The sequence below is a fragment of the Sceloporus undulatus genome, chromosome 3 (genome assembly GCF_019175285.1).
Source record: "Sceloporus undulatus isolate JIND9_A2432 ecotype Alabama chromosome 3, SceUnd_v1.1, whole genome shotgun sequence".
NCBI lineage: Eukaryota > Metazoa > Chordata > Lepidosauria > Squamata > Phrynosomatidae > Sceloporus > Sceloporus undulatus.
In genome coordinates this window covers 266,343,388-266,364,230 of record NC_056524.1, presented here as the reverse complement: position 1 = coordinate 266,364,230, position 20,843 = coordinate 266,343,388, and the positions used below count along the sequence as shown (strand labels likewise).

The 20,843-nt window shown below is 43.0% G+C and overlaps 1 protein-coding gene across 2 annotated transcripts in view; it reads right to left on the bottom strand.

Annotated features, from left to right (window-relative positions):
• The window catches only part of CLCN2 (chloride voltage-gated channel 2), a 104,880-nt gene that overhangs the window by 17,721 nt on the left and 66,316 nt on the right, over nt 1-20,843 (bottom strand). For both annotated transcript variants that reach the window (XM_042458326.1, XM_042458327.1), the window contains exons 3-16: nt 19,879-20,010; nt 18,404-18,532; nt 17,028-17,161; nt 15,684-15,761; nt 14,721-14,799; nt 7,525-7,650; nt 6,670-6,754; nt 6,456-6,557; nt 5,473-5,557; nt 5,060-5,215; nt 4,557-4,626; nt 3,682-3,792; nt 2,456-2,669; nt 787-920 (exon numbers count right to left, since the gene is read on the bottom strand). In XM_042458326.1, the coding sequence (XP_042314260.1) occupies nt 787-920; nt 2,456-2,669; nt 3,682-3,792; nt 4,557-4,626; nt 5,060-5,215; nt 5,473-5,557; nt 6,456-6,557; nt 6,670-6,754; nt 7,525-7,650; nt 14,721-14,799; nt 15,684-15,761; nt 17,028-17,161; nt 18,404-18,532; nt 19,879-20,010 (1,635 nt within the window). The remainder of the gene's footprint in view (nt 1-786; nt 921-2,455; nt 2,670-3,681; nt 3,793-4,556; nt 4,627-5,059; nt 5,216-5,472; nt 5,558-6,455; nt 6,558-6,669; nt 6,755-7,524; nt 7,651-14,720; nt 14,800-15,683; nt 15,762-17,027; nt 17,162-18,403; nt 18,533-19,878; nt 20,011-20,843) is intronic.

Here is a 20,843-nt window from a genome sequence, read left to right as displayed (position 1 = left end):
ACAGATAGCCTAACAGCCTCTGTTTAAAAACCTCCACAGAAGGTCACCCAGTGGGTTTCCATGGCCAAGTGGGGAATTGATCCCTGATCTCCAGAGTCACAGTCCAGAACTCAAACCACTATATCAAACTGAGGATACTCAATCTCTATTCAATGTTCTGAAGCAGGAGTGAGCATTGTGGTACTCCAGATGTTGTTGGGACTAAAAGTCCCAGCAGCCATAGGTATCACAGCTGATGGCAATGAATGATCAGAACTGCAGATCAATAGCATCTATAAACTTTCTATAAGGTCACCTGATTCCCACCCCTCTTTTGGAGAAATGACCCAGAAAACACAATGGTGAGTTCTCAGACTTTCCTTGTTTCATCCAATGCTGAGCCATATTATTCCTTTCCTTCTCCAGGGCCCAGTACCAATGGGCCTTTAAGCATGTAAGGAATACATGCTAGGGTTGCCTCGGGGCGTTGCTTACAGATGCCCCACAACCCTAGTACGTATTCATACGTCAAAATGGCGGCACCCTGTACACACGAGCATCGCCATTTTGACATGATGGGCGCTTAGCGTCCGCACGTCGCAGCGCACTTGTGACGTCTCGAGTGCGTCATTGGCGCATTTGGGCATCACAAGTGTGCCAGAAAAAGAACCTGCTTTTTGTGGATTCTTTTTCTGCCGGTGGGAAACCGCGCGGTTTATCCGCTGTGGATTCCTGCTGGCAGAAAAGGAGGCACCGGCAGACCGCCCTTTTTGGGCGGTCTGTATCCCGCCCAGGTCTCCTCCTTACCTACTGATTCCACCAGAGCCAGGCTCTTCATTTTGGTACTGTGCAACACATCCTGAAGATCGCGATACCGACAGTTCAGGGTAATGTAGCGGACGTCACGGACCATGATGTCCTCCACACGAACGTTGTACTTCCTGCAAAATGCAACAGACTTTGAAAATGCTCTCTATAGAGGCAGACACATGACTGCAATGTGAATTTAAGGTGTTCTCATAGCTCATTCACTTTCCTCATGGAATCATAAGGCTTGCAAGGTCTGCAATGAGAGCTAGGGATCTGGCAGGTAAATAACAGCACTTTTATAGTACACACTTCATACTACTGTACTTCATACAATCTACAAGATAGCCTTCTCCCATATAATCCACTCCATACATTCAGTTGCCTGGCGAACCTTTAGTCCAGTAAGGTAGGATTAGTTTGGCAACTGTCAGCCAGAGGACTGTCTTCAGCCGCCCTTAGACTGTGGAATGAACTACTGGAAGAGATTTGACAGCTGAAAATATCGTCTGAATTTAAAAGAGCATTAAAGATCAGTCTCTTCCAGCAGGTTTATCCAAATGGTTTTTAAACTGTGAGTTTATATGATTAATTTTAGATGTGGATTGTTTTAATATGTGTACCTCTTTATTTGTTCTTTTAAACTGATGTGTATTTCAACTGATGTGCTTTAACTAAAGTTGTTTGTTTATTCATTGTTGTTGTCCCCCACCTTGATCTATGGATTTTGGAATTCTTGTTGGCATCATGGCCAAGCATTAACAGCTGTCCAGTGGTGAGAAAGAGTTAAATAGTGTTAGTGACCTTGTTGGATTCTTCCCTCTGTAATTTGTGGCTGGGAAAAGATAAGAAGGCTGAGAATCAACTGGGGGAGTTAATTTTTGTCTGTTGCTAACTGGTTTGTACAGTTCTCGCTGTTATTAGGGGGAGAGATGGGTCAGCTTGATTTTCTTTATTTGCTACTGTACTATATAACATTTGGGGATCCATCTTCCATTTGTCTTGGCCTAGAAGAGAATGTTTCCAGACCCAGGTGCCCTACAAGTCCAGCAATAGGGATTTGATATGATTGCTAGGGATAAGCCTGGATAGAATTAGTTTGGGGGCCCAGTTCTACCATTGGCTGCGAGAGGTGCTGAACCCTGTTAGCAAAAGGGCTGGAATGCTTCTCTGCTGTGTACTATCTGCTGCATTATTTACCACCAATAATCCTTGTGCTACAGCAGTAATGTGTGTCAGCATCCAGCACTGAAAGGGACCCAGAAATAAATCCAGTTCTAGATCATGTCACAATGCTTGGAAAACAAATCCCAGAATCCTCTATACAGCTGGCTAAGGAATTCTGGGAGTTATAGTCCAAGATGTATTAAAGTCCTCTAACAAGGTGCCTTTGAGCAAGGCACCCTGGATATCTCTAGGTAATGCATTCTTTTCACCTTTAGATCAGCCTTCTCCAATCTGGAACCCTCTGGACTTCAGCTCCCTTAATCCTACCAGCTGGAGATGATGGGAACTGTAGTCCAAAACATCTGGAGGACATCAGGTTGTGTAAGGTTGCTTTAGGCAGAGAGAGCTACTGGTCAACACTGAAACCCAACAGCATCATACAAATGGGGTGGAGAGGAGACATCACCAACACATACACACCCTGGCCACCAGCCACACTTACTCCTGATGTCCCCAGCCCAGCTCTGGCAAATAGGGCAGCTTCTTGATTCGGATGATGCTGTCGTAGAGCGAGGGCTGCAAGCTCTGGGCCACAGCATTGGCCAGAATCACTGCAATCATGACTGGTAGGATGTGAGAGATCTGGCCTGTCAACTCAAAGACAATGACAGCAGTGGAGACTGTGTGGGTTACAGCACCAGACAGCGCAGCTGCACCTGGAGGCAGGAAGCACAGAAATGATTCACACGTGTAACCAGTAATATTTGTGTTGTTGTTTTTCAAAGTTACATAGAATCCTAGAGTTGGAAGAGACCCCAAGGGCCATCCAATTCAACCCACTGCCATACAGGAATACACAATCAAAGCAACGCCAACAGATGATGCTTGTTTTGTCCTTGTTTTAACTTCAACAAGTAGATGGTGGCATGCATATCTCTCTTCCTACCTCCTTCTTCCTAACAATAACCTAATAAGGTGGGTCAGGCTGAGAGTGTGTGACTAGCCCATTTGAACCTGGGACCTCCAAGTCCCAGCCCAACACTTTAACTACTTTGTTGTGTGCCTTCAATTCATTTCTGACTTATGGTATCCCTAAGATGAACCCATCACAGGGTTTTCTTTGCAAGATTTGTTCAGAGAGGGTTTGCCGTTGTCTTCCTCTGAAGCTGAGAGAATATGACTAGCCCAAGGTCAACCCAGTAAGTTTTGACACCACAGCAATTCTCCAGTGGGAAACCTTCACTTTTTGACTGGTACTATATGGCAAGTTACAGACCGCCCAAAATCTACAGAACTAAAACCATACAAAGTATTAATTCGAAAGACATATCCAGGGGTAGCCGTGTTGGCTATAAAGCAAAGTACAGATTATAGTTTTTTGTGGGTTTTTTGGGCTATACAGTACAGATTAATCCAAAATCCACAAAACAGTGATATCTTTATTGGGCCAACCAAAATGCTCATTATACATGTTGTAAATTTTCAAAAGTGAAGCTTCAAAAGTTTGCCACATATATAATGTGCATTTTGATTGGCCCAATAAATATATCTCTGTCATGTGGATTTGGGATGATACCGTACATGAATTTAAAAGTGCAGAATGAAAACAGCACAGCACTAAAATAGAACATTCATTATATAAAAGTCCCTCCCATGTCTTGGAGGCACCTCCACCTCCACTTGAACCTCCCATTCTCTGGAAAGGGTATGAGAGAGGCTGCCTCTTACCCACCACTGCGTAGCCCCCAGGCACGATGCGGTAGATGTTGCTGTCTGTGTGGATGCCATCCGGAAACCAAGCAGCCATGCTTTCACCCACCAGGCGGCCAAATGCTGCACCTGGTCATAGACAGAGAAGAAGGATCAGGCCTGCTGGATGGATGCAGCAAAAGACTGGGGTGTGTGTGTATTTGACACTGCCACTGTGGTAGTTATGGCAAGGTATGGTTTGATCCTCAGTTTCTTCAGGGGGCAGGGGCTCAATCTTTATATTCCCAAGAGTTATCATGCCTGTATTAGTCAACAGCTGCCCCCTAAACACTCTTTCTTCTGGGGCAGCTGTTGACTAACATAGTCTTGGCAACTCTTTGGGAATATAGGAATATATAAAGGTGCTATACTTCCTGGGGAATATATGTGTTATACTTCCTGGGGAAGATTATAGCTCAAGGTTGGATAAAGTGCTCCCAAATGCTCCCCAAACACCCCCTAAGCACTCTGGAAAGCCATATTGGTATGTTTGGGGGTCCTCCTGAGCCATTTCAAGTCTAGGAGAGGCCTTTTCCCCCCCAACAAGAAGTGGCTAGAAATCAACTTCCAGGTTACTTTTTGTTGGAATAAAGACCAAAGGGGCTACAATGTGATATAACTGCCCCCATGGTCCCTAGCGCACCCTTGTGGAGCAATTCAAAATTTTGAAGAGGCATTTAGGTTTTTTTTTTAAAAAAGTCACATTTTCAGGAAGTGTAGTCAGGGTATATAACCCTCCAGAGTCCCTTGGGTGGACCAACATGGCCCATAACCACTGATAATAGGTACCTGTAGAGTAACAGAGTGAAACAGGAGGACAGCCAGGGTGAGAAGGCAAGAGAGATGATACTCACCAATGACAAACACTGGCATGAAGGCACCACAGGGCACAGGGATGGTGGTGGCCAAGGCTGACATCCAGAACTGGGGGAAGGAGAGACAATTGTTCATTAGCAGTAGAAGAGAGACCATCTCTACCACTTTACTCAACTGGATGGCCCTCAGATATATTGGACTGCCACTCCCAGCACCAGCAGCCATGGTGGCTCAAGATGAGAGGGGTTGTAGTCATCACATCTAAAGGGCACCAGATGTTGAGCAAGGCTTTCAGTCTTTAACTAATCACCCTGCTAGTTTAGGGCACTTTCATTTGTGGTTGGCACTTTCAGCAGCTTGCCACTGCTTTCCCCAATAACCCCAAGACTGGGATAATTTCTCATTCTGTCCAAAGGTTAAGACAGTACTGGAAAGATCCCAGCTGCAAAGCAAGAGCCAATTCCCTATTCACAGAAGTTGATAATGGCACTTTGCCAGCAACAAAAAGGTACCTCTGAGAGTGTTCAAAGTCACAACATACCTTCATGAGGATAAAAACCACCAAGGTGACAAAGACATTGGAGTGTGGGTGCTTCCAGGCCTCAGATACACCAATGTATTCAAATTCTTCTGCCAACCCCTGCTTGGCCCATGTACGGTTATCAAACAGGGTCACCAGTGTCTCCTTCTGTGTGAGCTGCAAGATAAAAGACAGCAGATCAGAGGGTGAAAAAGGAGCAGGACCTGTTACAATTCTGGGGGGCTCATACTGACTTTAACACCCTCCACCGATCATCAGTACTTAAGTTGTAAGTTCAGGGTTGTCTCGGGCCCTGAGGTCTCTAGGCCAAAACCAGACAGATAGGGGGGCTCCCTGGTAATGTTGTGAAGTGTTATGCATTAGGTACCATCACAATTGCTCACCACAAAGTGGTGGACATCTCTTGGACTTACCTGGCCAGCCATGAATTGCCCAAAACCAGGTGGGAAGGTCAATGTTGCTATGAGAAGTGTGACAAGTGCAGGGAAGAGTAGACGCCTGTAAGGGTACAGACCAAAGATGAATCACACCGTACAATACCACCCCAAGTGATACAAAAATACCATGACTGCTCCAAACAGCAAACTGGGAGGTTCCAAACTCCATCACCATTGTTTATGGGAAAACAAAATCTCATTATGTGATGTATCAACAGGATTGCATTAAATGACAGAGGCTATGAGATTTCGGCTGCATTCACACTGCAGATTTAATGCAGTTTGACAACAGGCACGGCTTAATGCTATGGAATTCTGAAAATTATAGTGTGTGAGACATTTAGGTTTCTCTGTCAGAGAGCTCAGATACCATAAAAAACTACCATTCTCAACTGCAAGGAGCCATGGCAGTTAAACTTATTTCTTCAGTGCAGATGTACCCTCGGTTGAATAAGGAACACTGTAGAAATAATGCTGTATGACTCTACTTTAACTGCCATGACTCCACCCTACAGGGATTTGTAGTTTTGTGAAGCACTCGCTCTCTTTGGCAGAAAACGCCACAGAATTTCTAAATCTACAAGTCCCAGGATTCCATAGGGTAGAACTGTAACACATGAAGTCACCCCAAAATGCATTATTTCTGTGCCCCCTAGTTAAATATAATTAACTAAACAGCCAATAGAGAATTCTGGGATATAGAGGAAGAAGGGACTATTGGAATTTGCTTTGATTGGGACCAAAGGCTGGGCACTAACAACTAGGAAAGGGGTGGAGGAGAGCTGAATAGTTTGTATTCTAATACTATGGGAGAGGAAAGGGACCCTCAGTTGCAACAAAGACCCTGAACTGGAAACTTCAGTCTTAATGCCTGGAATAAAAATCTTTTGTTTTCTATCACAATAAGCTGTTTTCCTGCTTATTGGGAATTGAGTTGACTGGTTCTGACAACATCTTACTTTTTCATGAGGAAGCGGTTAATGGCCTTTTGCTTGCGCATGAACTGTACGATCTTGCGGTTGAAGTAGACAAACAAGGCCCCTCCAAAGCCACTGGCAATTCTGAGTGAGAAGAAGAGGACATTGAAGGGATGCAATGAGAAGAAGGTCCCTTCTGAGAGGGAACATCTCACTGAAAGGTGGGGAAGGTCCAGTAAAACCTGATGACACTTACCCAATGACAGCAAAGGCCGGCAGCTCCTGCAGGTCAAATGGGAAGTCCAGTCGGAAGCGGGTTTTAAACAGAGCTGTGATAGTTTCTGGTAAAAAAAAGAGAGCAAACTCTGAGGCTGAATCCAAAAGTCTTAGAACCATTTTGGGTACATCTACACTGTAGAAATAATGTAGTTTGAGACAACTTTAAATACAATAGCTCAATCCAAAAGATCCCTGGGATTTGTAGCTTTGCAAGGTCTTTAGCCTTCTCTGCTAAAGAATGCTAATGCCTCACTAAACTACAAATCCCAGGACTCTGTAGGATGGTGCCATGGCAGTTAATGTGGTTTCAAACTGCACTGTTTCTATAGTTTGGAGGCATCCACAGTCCCCCAAAGTCATTTTTCTATGTTTTGATCAGAGGTGAATGGACCAACCTGGCTCAAAAGAAGAAGACTACTCTATAATCCCAGAAGAATCCCTTTGGCTGCATCTCCATCTGCATTGCAAAAATAATGCAGTTTGACACCCCTTAAACTGCTATGGCTAAATGCTATGGAATTCTAGGATTTTTAGTTTAGTGGGGCACCAGAGCTCTTTGACAGAGATGGCTAAATATCTCACAAAACCCCATAGCATTGAGTCATGGCAGTTAATGTGGAGTCAAATGGTATTATTTCTGCAGTGCGGACAAGGCCCTTATCTCTTGCACACAAGGCTTGAGCAAACATGACCATGATGATTATCATACATATCCCAAACTTGGTAACCTTGGATGAAACCTCCTTCCTCTAAATCAGTGGTTTCCAAACTTTGGTATTCCAGGTATTTTGAACTCCAACTTGCTATCAGAAAAAAAACATGGAAGTTGTACCTTCATCTTTGTTCCACACAGCAAGCACTCGGAAGATGAAAGCGCTGAAGGTGGCTGCAAAAAAGCCACGCCAATAGTTGCGGACAGCAAAGAACGTTGATGTGACTTCAATGCTGAAGAGGACACCTGGTGAGACAGAAAAGAAGGAAGCATCTGGGAGCCACTAAAAAATCAATACTGTTTATACCAAAGGGAATGAAGACACGATCCCTCAGATATTGCTGAACTATAATTCCCTTTGTCCTTAATCACTGGTCATAGTGATTGGACCTCATGCGAGTTGAACACCGACAACATCTGGAAGGCCACAACTACTTCCAAAGAATAAGAGAATACACATGCAGAAGAAGCCACACTGACTGTAAGACAAATTCCAAAGCACATATTGCTCTAACACCTTTACTATAAACACTGCTACTAGAAAAAGACACAAAAATATCTGTGCAAGCTTTCAAAACCAAAAAGCTTCTTCATCAGGCAGACATGAAGCCTCTTTGCCCGATGAGGCAATGCAAGAGAAAGTGGGAGGATGTGTCAGTGTGAAGAGGCAGGCACCAGATCCCATCTGATCTTGGAATCAAAGCAGGGTCAGCTCTAGTTAGTACTTGGATGGTACATGGTAGTACATAGTTAGTACATGGACAGCATGTATTGTAGGCTATACTTCAGAGGAAAGAACTGGCAAAACCACCTCTGAGTTTTCCTTTCCTAAGAAAACCCTATGAAATTTATGGGGTTGCTATAAGTCAACAGGCTACTTGAAGGCACATACATACATTGTCTGCATGCTAGGGAATGTAGTCTGCAATTTCAATACTCATTTCCAAAATGCCATTACATGGGGGGGGAGGGATGAAGGTCCTGGTGCTGCTCTGGCCCTCCATCTCTATGGCTTCCTGTTGATTCTGGTTGAGAATGGCCAATGCAGTTGAACTAGTAGGACTACTAAAGATTATCTTAATGGCCTGGCTGGTATTGTCTTTTGTTAAGAGGAATTATAGGCTGAGAGGTCTCCACAATTTAACAGTGGCTGAGGAATTATTGGAAAGGGTGATGCCTTTTCCACCCACAACCCACTCCTTGCTAAAGAATGTGGTGAGCAAGATCAACCTGTAAGAAAGGAACACAAGAACAAGAATAGCAGATTGAGTTAGACAAAGACAGACAAAGACAAGACAGAGAACCGACCATTTGGGAAACTCCTAAATAGCTTAAGGGATTGGCTGTCCCCCTACAGATTTTATGTGGGATCAGTAGGGTTTAGGTGTCTGTTGTTTTTTCAATACCAAACACCCACCTACGCACAAGCTATACATTAGCAAATAAATACATATTACAAAATGTAATACAAATTGCTTAAGATGCCACTGACCTAATTCTAAAGGAAACAGAATTCCAGGCATGTGTTACACTTTACAGGAGTGATTCCCAAACTTTGGTCCTGTAGGTGCTTTGGACCTCAACTCCCAAAAGCACCAGCCAATTTGGCCAACAGTCAGGAATTCTGGGACCTGAGGTCCAAACCATCTGGAGGACCAAAGTTTGGGAACTAGAGGTCTACAGGTTGAGTATCATTTACAGTATCTGGAATTGAGAAATACTCTGAAAACCAAAATTTCTTTCAGGAGTGGCTGAGATATTGACACCTTTGCTTTCTGATGGGTTCAGTGAACACAAACTTTCTTTCATGCACAAAATTATTTACCTTCAGGCTATGCGTATAAAGTATATATGAAATATAAATGAATTTTGTGTTTAGATGTGGGTCCCATCTCTATGATATGTCATTATGTTATGTATGCACAAATACAGGTAATCTAAAATATTTACAAATCCCAAATCCAAAACACTGCTAGTCCTGAGGGTTTTGAATAAGGGTGGCTCAACTTGTAGTAACTTCTTTCTTTTTGTACAATTAAGGTATCTGTAACATTATTATGTAAGGCAGAGGGAGGTATGCCTGTGGCGATTCACAGGTGGATAAAAACTGCCATGTTTTTATGATGCCTTGGAAGCATGTTTTGGCTCGGAAATTGCCCCCAAAATATAATAGTAACCCATGGGGATTTAGTGATCTCCTAAGGAGGCTCCAGGGCCTCCTACATCCTACAGGGCATGCTTTGTCCACTTCTGTTGTGAGTTTTCCATTGCATTGGCAGTTAGAATGTCAATTAAGTTCAGGGTGACCAGATGTCCTCCTTTGCCAGGAAATGCCCTACATTTCTACCTTCTGTCTAGGAGGAATTCTAAAACGTTCTCCAATTTGAACAGAAGCATGAATTTATATTTATATGAGTATTTTTAGCTTTCAGTTTGGTATGTCTTACATTTTTCTTGAGTGTCCTGCATTCTGCAGTGCCTTGTCCTCTTTTGTGGTTATGACATCTGGTCCTCCTGAGTGTGACACTAGAAGTGTCAGTGAAAATTGATTAAAACCAAACTCCCTTCCCAGAACAGGACAACACAGGTATGTGTTCACTGATATGTTCTCTTGTTTACCAAGAAGCACCAGCATCTGATCTTACAAGAGATACTCTTTTTGCTATGCTGAGTTCCAGCAACCTGATCCAATGACTAGCCCAGTGCTTCTCAATTATTTTCTGTCATGCCCCCCCTAGGAAGAAGAAAACATTTTGCGCCCCCCACGCGACTGTAAATAGTATCATTTGTCTATAAAATTGTTATAAGTACACCTCTGCATAACACTGTATCCTGAGCCTCGCGCCCCCCTTTACGGAGCCTTGCGCCCCCCCTGGGGGGCCCGCCCCACTATTTGAGAAGTACTAGCCCAATGGCAGCATCTCAAGAAGGAAATCTAATCTTACCACCAACTCACTGTCCTCCTCTCCCCAATTTGGAAATTACTCAATTGAGATTACACAAAGTTTACACAAAGGAAATGAAATTGACAGCCCATCCATAGGAATATGTGAAAAAAAATTATTGAGGCTTGGTTTTGATCAGAATTTGGCAAAATTCAGATGTGTGGAAGAAAACAAAACTGACAGATTTATCTGTCCCAGACCCAGTACGGTGTAGTAGTTTGAATGCTGGTCTAGGACACTGGAAGCCTGTGTTCAATTACCTATTCAGCCATAAAAACCCACTGAGTGACCTTGGGCAAGCCATACTCTCTCGGCCTCAAAAAGAAAAGAAAAAGGCAATGGCAAACCCATTCTGAACTTTGGAGAGAAATCCCATGATAGGTTGCCGTAGCATCTCCATAAGTCAGAAACGACTTGAAGACACATGACAACAAACTTCAGAGTTATGGATGTTGGGTAGGCAGAAGGAACTGCAGCTTATAGCAGTGTAAGGTTAATCTAAACATTTTAAGGAATATTATATATAGCAATTGTATAAATAGCTTTGCTTAATTGCATGTCTTGCTTCCAAGTTCCAGTGTTCTCGCCACAAGTCTAAAATATTATGACAATTCCAAAGTACAACCAATGCATTTAGAACACTTAGTGAGGACATTATTTCCTTAGAGTGAACATGGACAAGAAAACTGTTTCTTGGCAAAAATCACGTTGCCTCATGTGAGCACACATGCCAGGATACAGAACTTGGAAGTGCTAATTTATTTTTACTGCAACTCCCAGAATTCTCCAAACATGCTGTTCGGGAGATTCTGGAAGCTGTTGTCCTCCAAAAGCAATTTTTCCAAGAAATGCAATCATCACGCCACAACAATTGCTGAATACAGGAATCGCAATATCTGTAATCAATGGTCAACTGATAAGATTAAAATCACCAAGATCTCCTTGAATGCTTTCTCTGTTTAAAAGATGGAGGCAGTTTTTGCTGAAGGACTCCTAACCTCAATAACAGACTGTATTTCTTGTGGCTTCTGTGGGTCCCAGTTGCATTTCCAGGAAATTATATATGAGAGCATTATCTTCAAATGTGCACACATTATGTTTTCCCACATTTGTTAGACTTGGTGTTGTTTATATGAATGGCATACTCCATACAGACAGAGTCTTTCTTATCTGAAATTCTGAATTCCAAAATATTCCAAAGACCAAAACTTTTTCATGGGTGGTTGAGATAGTGAGATCTTTGCTTTCTTTCAAGCACAAAATTATTAAAAATATTGTAGCAAATTAACTTTAGGCTATATATGTAAAGTATAAATGAATTCTGTCTTTAGGCTTGGGTCCCATCTCCAAGATATCTCATTACATACATATATGCAAATACAGGTATTTCAAAATGAAAAAAATAAAATAAAAACCCAAAATCCAAAACATTTCTGGTCTGATGTATTTTGGACAAGGGAGACTCAATCTATACAGTTGTGTTGACACTTAATGTATCATGCTTATCGATATCACCTGGGGGCTACATCTAGAAACATCATCCTTGTATCATCACCATAGCTCCTCCCTATGGCACAACAAGGTTTTGTTTCTACATCTCAGGTTTATGCCCTGAATTCTCAGGGCCTGGGGGTAGTTCTGACCTAGTAACCCTACTGCCTAACCTTCCTCACAAACTGAAAGGAGGGAGAGCAATGTAGGCCATGTCCGTAGACCATAGCTCTTTCCCATTTTTCCACAGGTGGAATATACAAAATGTATTAAATATAAGCATATCAGTATGTAGAGACCTTGTAGCACTTTTGAATCATAGAATCCTAGAGTTGGAAGAGACCAGAAGGGCCATCCAGTCCAAACCCCTGACATGCAGAAACTCACAGATGGCCATCCAGCCTCTGTTTAAAGACCTCCAAAAAAAGGAGGCTCCATCACACTCGAGGGATTGTGTTCCACAGTCGAATAGCTCTTACTGTCAGCAAGTTCCTCCTAATGTTGAGATGGAATCTCTTTTCCTGCAGCTTGCATCCATTGTTCTGTCTCTTCTGCTCTAGTCTCTGGAGCAGAAGAAAACAAGCTTGCTCCTTCCTCAATATGACATCCCTTCAAGTATTTAAACAGGACTATCATATCACCTCTTAACTGTCTCTTCTCCAGGCTAAACATACCCTAAACATATACCTAAACTGCCCCTAATAAGGTTAGTGGTTTCCAGACCTTTCATCATTTTGTTTGCCCTCCTCTGGATTCATCTCCTCACAGGGCACAGTTTCACTGAATTCATCTTAAAAGGAGCACACCAGGTTGCATAAGATTTTGGGATATTTGCATATACATAATGAGATATCTTGGGGAAGGGATCCGAGTTTAAATATGAAATTCTTTTATGTTTCATATACATCTAATAAACATAGCATGAAGGTAATTTTATACTTAATAAAGTATTTTAAATGTTTTTGTGCATGAAACAAAGTTTGTGTACACAGAACCAACAGAACACAAAGGTTTCACTATCTCATCTGCCCATGTGGAAAATTTTGGATTTTGGAATTCTAGATAAGGGAAGGCCACTGAGAAATGGCCTCATGCCCTTCCTCTCTTCACGTTGTCTTGCTTTTTGGGAAAGCCAGCAAACCCCACAGCAGGTTTATTGGAAGATACACAACATAGCAAGAGACACACAGATGGAGGGTGGGCGTGTGTGTTCAGCACAGAAGGTAACAAGCAAAGAGAGTTAGATGTGTCACCAACCTAGGCGCACAAAGCGGCGAGGAGGAAACCAGGCTGTGTGGTAAGGTCTGCCAGGGTGGGCATGCAGTAGAAGAAAGGAGGAAAGGACATTATGCCTACAGTTGGAGAGGGGCTCTACCCAATATCACTGCCACGCCACCACCCCCAAAACCACCCTGGACCCACACTATTCTCACAGTACAGAACCCTGGACCAACCACACTAGGGGTCAAATGAGAAGAGAAATGCAATGAAGGTGCCTCATTGGGCCCCCAGATCTTCACCTTGCCACACTGAAGTTAAGAGAAAGCAAGGCTTTTCTGGAGACCAAGCTTCCTGATTCCTTAAAACTTCAGCCAAGCTAGAACTTGGAAAGGTTACACTTTGGGGGCCCCTAAAATACCCCCCAATAAAATAGAATTCTCCAACCTGCATGGTCCAATGGCTGTCTCTTAGGGTGCATCTACACTATAGAAATAACACATTTTGACACCACTTTAAGTACTGCAGCTCCAGCCCTAGCAATACAACCTTAGCAATGCTGTCTGGGAGATTTCAGGAGCTATAGTTCAGAAAAGAACATCTTGAGCTCTGATCCCGGCCCTGGGCTACATCCTGTACTGAACCATAAAAAAGAATGAGCAACCGGAAAATTGCAATTTTCTTCAGCATTCACTACAAGAACTGCTATGGGTATAGGAAAGTGGGCCAGAACTTTAAGGATGGTGTATGGTCTTTCTGGAAGATTCAGATCCCTCTGTTCCAATGCCAGGCAGTTGTTTAAAACATGTCTCACTGCGCTGACTGGCACATCTGCTGATGCCACCAGTCACTTGCTTGTTCTGATGTCAGGATGAGGCACCCAGTCAGGCAATCAAGGCTGGGTGCCTCATTCTAACTTCAGAGCAAAGTGACCTACAGCCCGGCATTGGAATGGAGGGCCTTTACAACAGGGGAGGTTCGGCCAGCTCCAGATCCAGGATACTCTGGGCCGCCTTGTGCCAGCGCAGACAGGACTCCCATCATTTTCTATGGTATAATATATGGAACTGCCTTCTACTGAATCCAGCCATTAGTCTATCTACTCCAGTACTGTCTATCCTGACCAGCACTTGGGGAAATTACTTTTTGGGCTACAACTTCAATGCAGTCATAGAGTCTGGGAACCATAATCTGGAAAAGCAACTTTTTCTAAGCTCTGGTTCTACTACTGACCAACAGATGCCCTCCAAAGCTTTCAAATGTTTAGATTTGCCCTATGAAGAAAGGTTTAGTTTTGCAAGAGGGAATCACTGGAAACTCGTTGCATTGGCTTAAAGAGAAAACTTTCTCCAGGGAAGTTATAAAATGGTAACAGATTTTATTAAATTGGAGGACTTTTTTTAAAAAAATGGAGATAAAAAGGACTAAATCTGAGATCTTTGGTATCCAAAGCCAGTGCCCCACCAATAAAACATGGACTTATTTAACTTTAAATGGTGACACTGCAGATTAAACTCAAGACCTACTGCATGCAAGGCGTGTGCTCTACCACTCATTTACAGCTTCATCTCTGAAACTATTAGTTTGGTAAAGGGACGGTCAAGGCAGGAATAGCTACCAGACAGGGATGGGCAGTGAAAAGGCCTTGAGAGCAAGTCTTACCTCCGATTGGAGCAGCAAAGCAGCAACCAACACCCACAGCACAGGCAGCCGCCAGCATCTCAATGTTCCGGGATTCGTTCTGCAAAATAAGTGAGTGAGAAGTGCACCAAAACCATAGGAAAATCTACAGCCAATGTGAAAGAGCTGCATAAAGTGACAGGGAAGCAACAGTAGACAGCAGTGGGAAAGAATGCATCTATGACTACTAAAAAACAGAATGGCTGCTCCCTTTTTTGCATTCAGGGAATGTACATTTAAACTTGATTTGATGAAGCACTGGACACCTGTTCTGAATTGTCACCTTTCCAAAAATATCACCTGAATCCCTTCCCTGCTGCCTTTTAGCCAAAATTAGCAAGGAGAACAGCAAAAGTACAGGGCATCATGATTTAAAATGTTTTGGACTTCAGTTCCTAGAATGAACGGCCAGCATGGTCAATAAGAAGGGATTATAGGAATTGTTGTCCAAAACAATTGGAAGGCTAAATGTCCTCCACCCTTCAACTGAAAGCATACAACATTACTGCAAATCCATACAGCAGAGTTTAAGGTCATCTGGAACTATGGGGAAAGTAGTCTCACATGAAGTTCTCTGCTTTTTGCTAATTAAGGATGCATCTACATTGTAGTAATAATGTAGTCTGACACCACTGTAACTGTCAAGGCTCATTCTAAGGAATCCTGGGATTTGTAGTTTTGTTAGCTACAGCACTTGAAGAGGTGTCAAATTAACATTCGTTCCTACAGCGTAGATACACCTATCTGGAGAAATCATTGCAGAAAGTCATCTTGCAAAGTAAGATATTTCTCTGACCAGAGGAACTGATGCTGGAAGAGAAAGGGTTCCCTATCACCATCCAGTGAATTTTAATCTCAAACTGGCAGAGTTTGGGGGTAAATTCCTGTTTCAAACTCCAGCACCCAAAATCCCACAGTCAGCATGGGCATCATTTGCATACCTACCTCATAAATACCACCAAAAAGAGAGAGGAATTTGCTGAGTAGGGCAGCACACATACTGGCTATGTGGACAAATGGACCCTGCACAGAAAAGAGAAGGAGTTCAAACAATTATAGGGACACTCACAACTACAGACACTTCACAGACATACTCTCTGAGAATTGATTTGCAGTGGGTTCAGGACAGGGCTAACATCCCACCATCAATGCAGGAGTGAGGAATTGCAGCAGATAGGCTTTATGTGGCCCCTGGATCCCACTTTTGGGGCCCTAAAACCTCACACCAGGCTCTCAAAGGACCCCAATTTTTTTCATTTTGGAGGAAAAAAGATTTGGTATACCTTAAAGGCACCAGATCCTGTCTGCTCTTGGACACTAAGCAAGGTAAGTTCTGATTGGTTCTTGGATGGAAGACCATCAAAGAATCTCAGGCCTTATACAGACAGGCCAAAATAAAGCTGCTTCGGGTCACTTTGGAGGTATGGTGCAAAGTCCTCCAAGTGTGAGCAAACATGCCCACTCTCAAATTCCATCTTTTACCTGTTTCCCCCCCGCTCCCAAATGACCATAGGAAGCAGTGTGACATTGCTTCCTATTGCCACTGTGAAGGGGAACTGGGAGGGGAAAATGCGTATTTTGGTGCAATTGAGGAGGGGCATGCAGCATGTGGTGGAGTCAGGATTGTCACTGTGAAAACTGCAGATAGATTCTATACCTTTAATGGTTGTGCAGAAGAAGGAATTTCAACAGGTGTTGTTTGTGACCTGATAGCCTGACAAGCAATATCTGCTGAAATTCCCTCTTCTACATAACCATTAGCGGTCCAGAAGACCTCTCCAGTCTTCACTCCAGCAACTCTAGAAGGGGTCAGTGGTTTGTTTGTTTGTGTGTGTGTATAATTGGTGCCTGGACCACATGCAAGTGCCTACCCGTGTTCTAACATAATACAGCTTGAGTTCTTCCCCCGCAAAAGTTTATTTATTTGTCTCCTGCCTTTTTCCAACCCTGGGACTCAAAAGTTGAATATACAAAATAAAGGAAATATATAAAAATGCACATATCAGCCAAAACATTCAACATATTTCTAATCTATGGATAGAATTAAAAGCAGTTTTAAAACATATCCACCACAAAGCAAGGAATAAAAACAGCACATCTTGCATATTGTTGTTTTTATTCTCCACCACACTGGCTTCTCCTGAGCTTGCACCAATTACAGTTTTGGATTCCATGCTGGGTGGGGGATTCTGGGAGGTGCAGTCCAAAAGTTAATAGTTCTATACTCTGGGACTCATCCCCATGTGCTCAACTCTGGCTGCAGCACAAGAATGCAATGGTCTTTCTCACTTCTTTTCCCAAAGGCATCCCGCTGCCCAGGGCACATGTCAGACCAATCACTTTGGCCACAAATGTCTTGAGGGTAAGGTATTCCTTCAGCACCACACCCCGCAAAATGGTCTTCATTTCTGGGATGCCAGAACCTGGAGAGGAAAGAAGGAAAGGAGAGGTGTGAACAGTAGGAACAGAATTGATTGGGCACAAGTTTTCCCTCTGTGTATCTTGGGTGGAAATCATGTAGCCCTCTTGACATTGTGCAACTACAACACCCAGCAGCCCAACCCAACAGAGCCCACAGTGAGGAATTCTGGGAATTCAGCATCTGGAGGGCTGGGTTAAAGACTGGCTTATCTAGAGGTATTGCTGCACCCATTCCAAATTGTATGGAACAGTTCTGGAACCTTAGAATATACACAGCCTTGTGTGAATGGGTCCAGAGATGGAGCTTGGAAATGTTGCCTTTTTTGAACTGCAAGAGATTTTGGAAGTTGCAGTCCAAACAAACAAACAGTCAGACAGACATTTCTAAGCACTGGTCTGCCAAGATGGAGACTACCTCTCACCAAGCACCTATTCACATTGTATAATTATAGCAAATATGACTCTACTTCAAATGCCATGGCTGCATCCTAGAGAATCTTGTGACTTGTAGTTTAGTGAAGCCCTAGAACTCGCTAGAAGAGAATACTAAATGTCTCTCCCTAAAATGCAAATTCCAGTTGCATAGGATGGAAGCATAGCAATTAAAGTGGAATCATAGCGTTATAATTACATAGTGTGACAGGACCCACAAAGTAGTGAACCAGGGGAAGGGAGGGCTATCATAAAGATGGCTTATGGGAATAGGTCAGTTCACATGGACAGGAAAAACTTGCTAGGAAATTCTCTGTCTCTCAATGGAGGAAAGACCTTCTTCAAGATAGTCCCATATCAGCTAGGGAGGAAGGTGTGGTGCATGGTATAGTAGGCTTTCCACATTTACTGGGGTTAGGGGCACAGGACCCCCATGAAAGTGGGGATAAATGCAAATAAAAAGAAACACTTCTTTTAACCTGGCAGAACACCTCTCTAGGAATCTCTAGGTCCTCCAGTGCAACTCTATGGTCACCATCTGGCAGAAGATGACCACAGAATTGCACAGGAGGACCTACAAATGCCTGGAGAATTGTTTTCTCTAGGAATCTCTAGGCCTACCAGCCTGACTGTATGGTCAACGTCTAGTAGAGTTGCATTGGAGGATCTAGAAATTCACAGAAAGAACATATTAATCAAACATGCAAATAATCAAATCCACAAAAGTCAAATCTGCAAAAGTGGAAGGTCAACTTTACTTGTTCTTCCAAGTCCCATTCTGCCAAATAAGCAACCTCTCTACCATGACTTACCCACTGCTTGTGGAGCCAAGATCTGGGTGAAGCCGGCTGAAAAAGTGATGAGCACCACTGGGTAGGTAACCCAGGCCATGTACTGCAGGAAGATGTTGGCGTCCAATCCTCCATACATCCACTTCTGGGCTGCACATAGACATAAAATGAAGTGGAGAGAGAAAAAGAGAGAGCATGTAGATAAGAAAAGGAGGCACATTCCCAGTGAATAGTAACTACATTATAATTATAGTCTGGTACTGATAAACCATCGATTACAATCCTTACAGCCATCATTCCACCTTCAACTCATTATTTTTAAACCAATCCTTTTCTTACTTCTCCTTACCTATATCTACTTATATTTTCTTCCTTATCTCTAAAACCTTTTCCTCTCTGTCCGAATAAAAACATTCATCTACTAAATTTCTATCGCTTCCTTTCTAGCCTTCTTACACTTACTCTATACTTCTCCCTACGTACAGTACTTAAAACAGTCCTTAAAAGCTCACACAGTTTACTCTTTCTTCCCATCAGTACCAGCATGATTTTTGGTGAATCTGACTTTCTCATAAACAATTAGATATTACCACCCAATCTACAATTGTTCAGATTTCACAACTTGATCATTTCTAACCAGCATGATTTATGGTCACTGCTATGCTGGCTGGAGTCTAATGGGAAGTGTAGTCCACTCCTCCTAGAGAGCATTATGTTAGAGAAGACTCTAAATAAGAAGTGCCACTTTGTTACACTTGGATCAGATCTCATCTGGAGTTCTTGTGTCCAGTTCTGGGAACCATAGGTGGAATGTGTTCAAGAGAAAGGAGACCAAGAGGATGAAAAGACAGGAGCCTAAGACTTTAAAGGAATGAGTTAGGGAGCTAGATATGTTTAACTTGGGGAAGAGATAACTAAGAAGTGAGATGATAGTCATCTTTAAATATCTGATGGTATGTCATGTAGAAGATAAAGTGAGTTTGTTTTCTGCTGCCCTACAGGCTAGACCACAATTCAGTGGATTAAAATTACATGAAATGAGACTCCATCTAAGTATTAGGAACAACTTCTTGACTATAAGAGTTGTTTGAGAGTGGAACAGACTGCCTCAGAGAATGGTGGATTATCTTTCTTTGGAAGCCTTTAAACAGAGGCTGGACGGGTAACTGAATATTTGTGCACTGCAGAATATTTCTGCACTCTTGAAGCCCTTTCCAGCTCTAAGGCTGCTGCCACGCTGCAGAATGAATGCAGTTTGACACCACTTTAATTGCCATGCCTCAAGGCTTTGAAATCCTGGGATCTGAAGTCTGTGGTGACACTAGAGCTCTCTGACAGAGAAGGCTAAATAGCTTCATCCGAGTCTAATCCTGCTTTACATATGATACGTTCAGCTACAATTTTTCTTCAGCACCACATGAGTCTCTTCTACACAATCACTTTTTCCATACGCAACCCTACAGCCCTCCCATCACTACCACCATCACCTTCCTTACCTTGCAGGCAGGTGGCTATGGCAAAATCCATAGCCCAGCTCACCAAGGCCATAACCAATCCCAATAGGATGAGGAAAATCCAGTCTTCACCCACTTTAGAGATGAGGAACTTTTGGCATCGCACTGTACAGACTGCAGGAAGAAAGAGAGAGGAGGGAGCACATTAGAACAAGGGATGTGCAGATGATGCATCATGCACATGAGAGCAAGAGGAGATGGAGATGGAGGATGCTCCAAAGAAATTCTTCTTCTTCACAGCCAACTGGACCTCTTGGATGTGTCAAGAACCAGTCGTGTCTGAACCCTGAAGAATGTTTAAGTATACAGTAATTTCCAGAAGACACACACAGAGAGTTTGAGCCTGCTTCTTAGGAGAGAAGTTTCAAGTTTCATTTAATACAGAAGTGGGGTAAGGGTGGCTTATGGGGTACATGTGGCCATCAGGGTCATTTCTGTGCTCCCTGAATGATCATCATTGAGCCATTTTGCTAAAAAATGAAAATTTCTGTTGCTGTTGCTTTTTTTACATGAAACCGGCTGCATCCACACTGCAGCAATAATCCAGGTTAACAGCACTTTAAATGTCATGGCTCAACACTATGGAATTCCAGGAATCGTAGTTTGGTGAAATATTTAACCATCTTTGTCAGAGAGCTCTGGTGCCACAATGAACTACCATTCCTAGAATTCCATAGCATAGAGCCGGGCCAGTTAAAGTGGTGTCAAACCAGATAGTTTTTGCAGTGCGGATGCAACCACAGTTATAGCACTATGATTCCATTTAACTGCCTTGGCTGCATCCTATGGAATTCTAGGGTTTGTACTTTGGGGAGGTACTAGAACTCACCATGGGATGAAGCCATGGCAGTTAAAGTAGAATCATAGTACTATAACTGCTGTATGAAAGGCCCTCTGAAACAATCCAGAAGTCGTGATTTTAGGCACAGCGCACTCTGTGTGCGTGT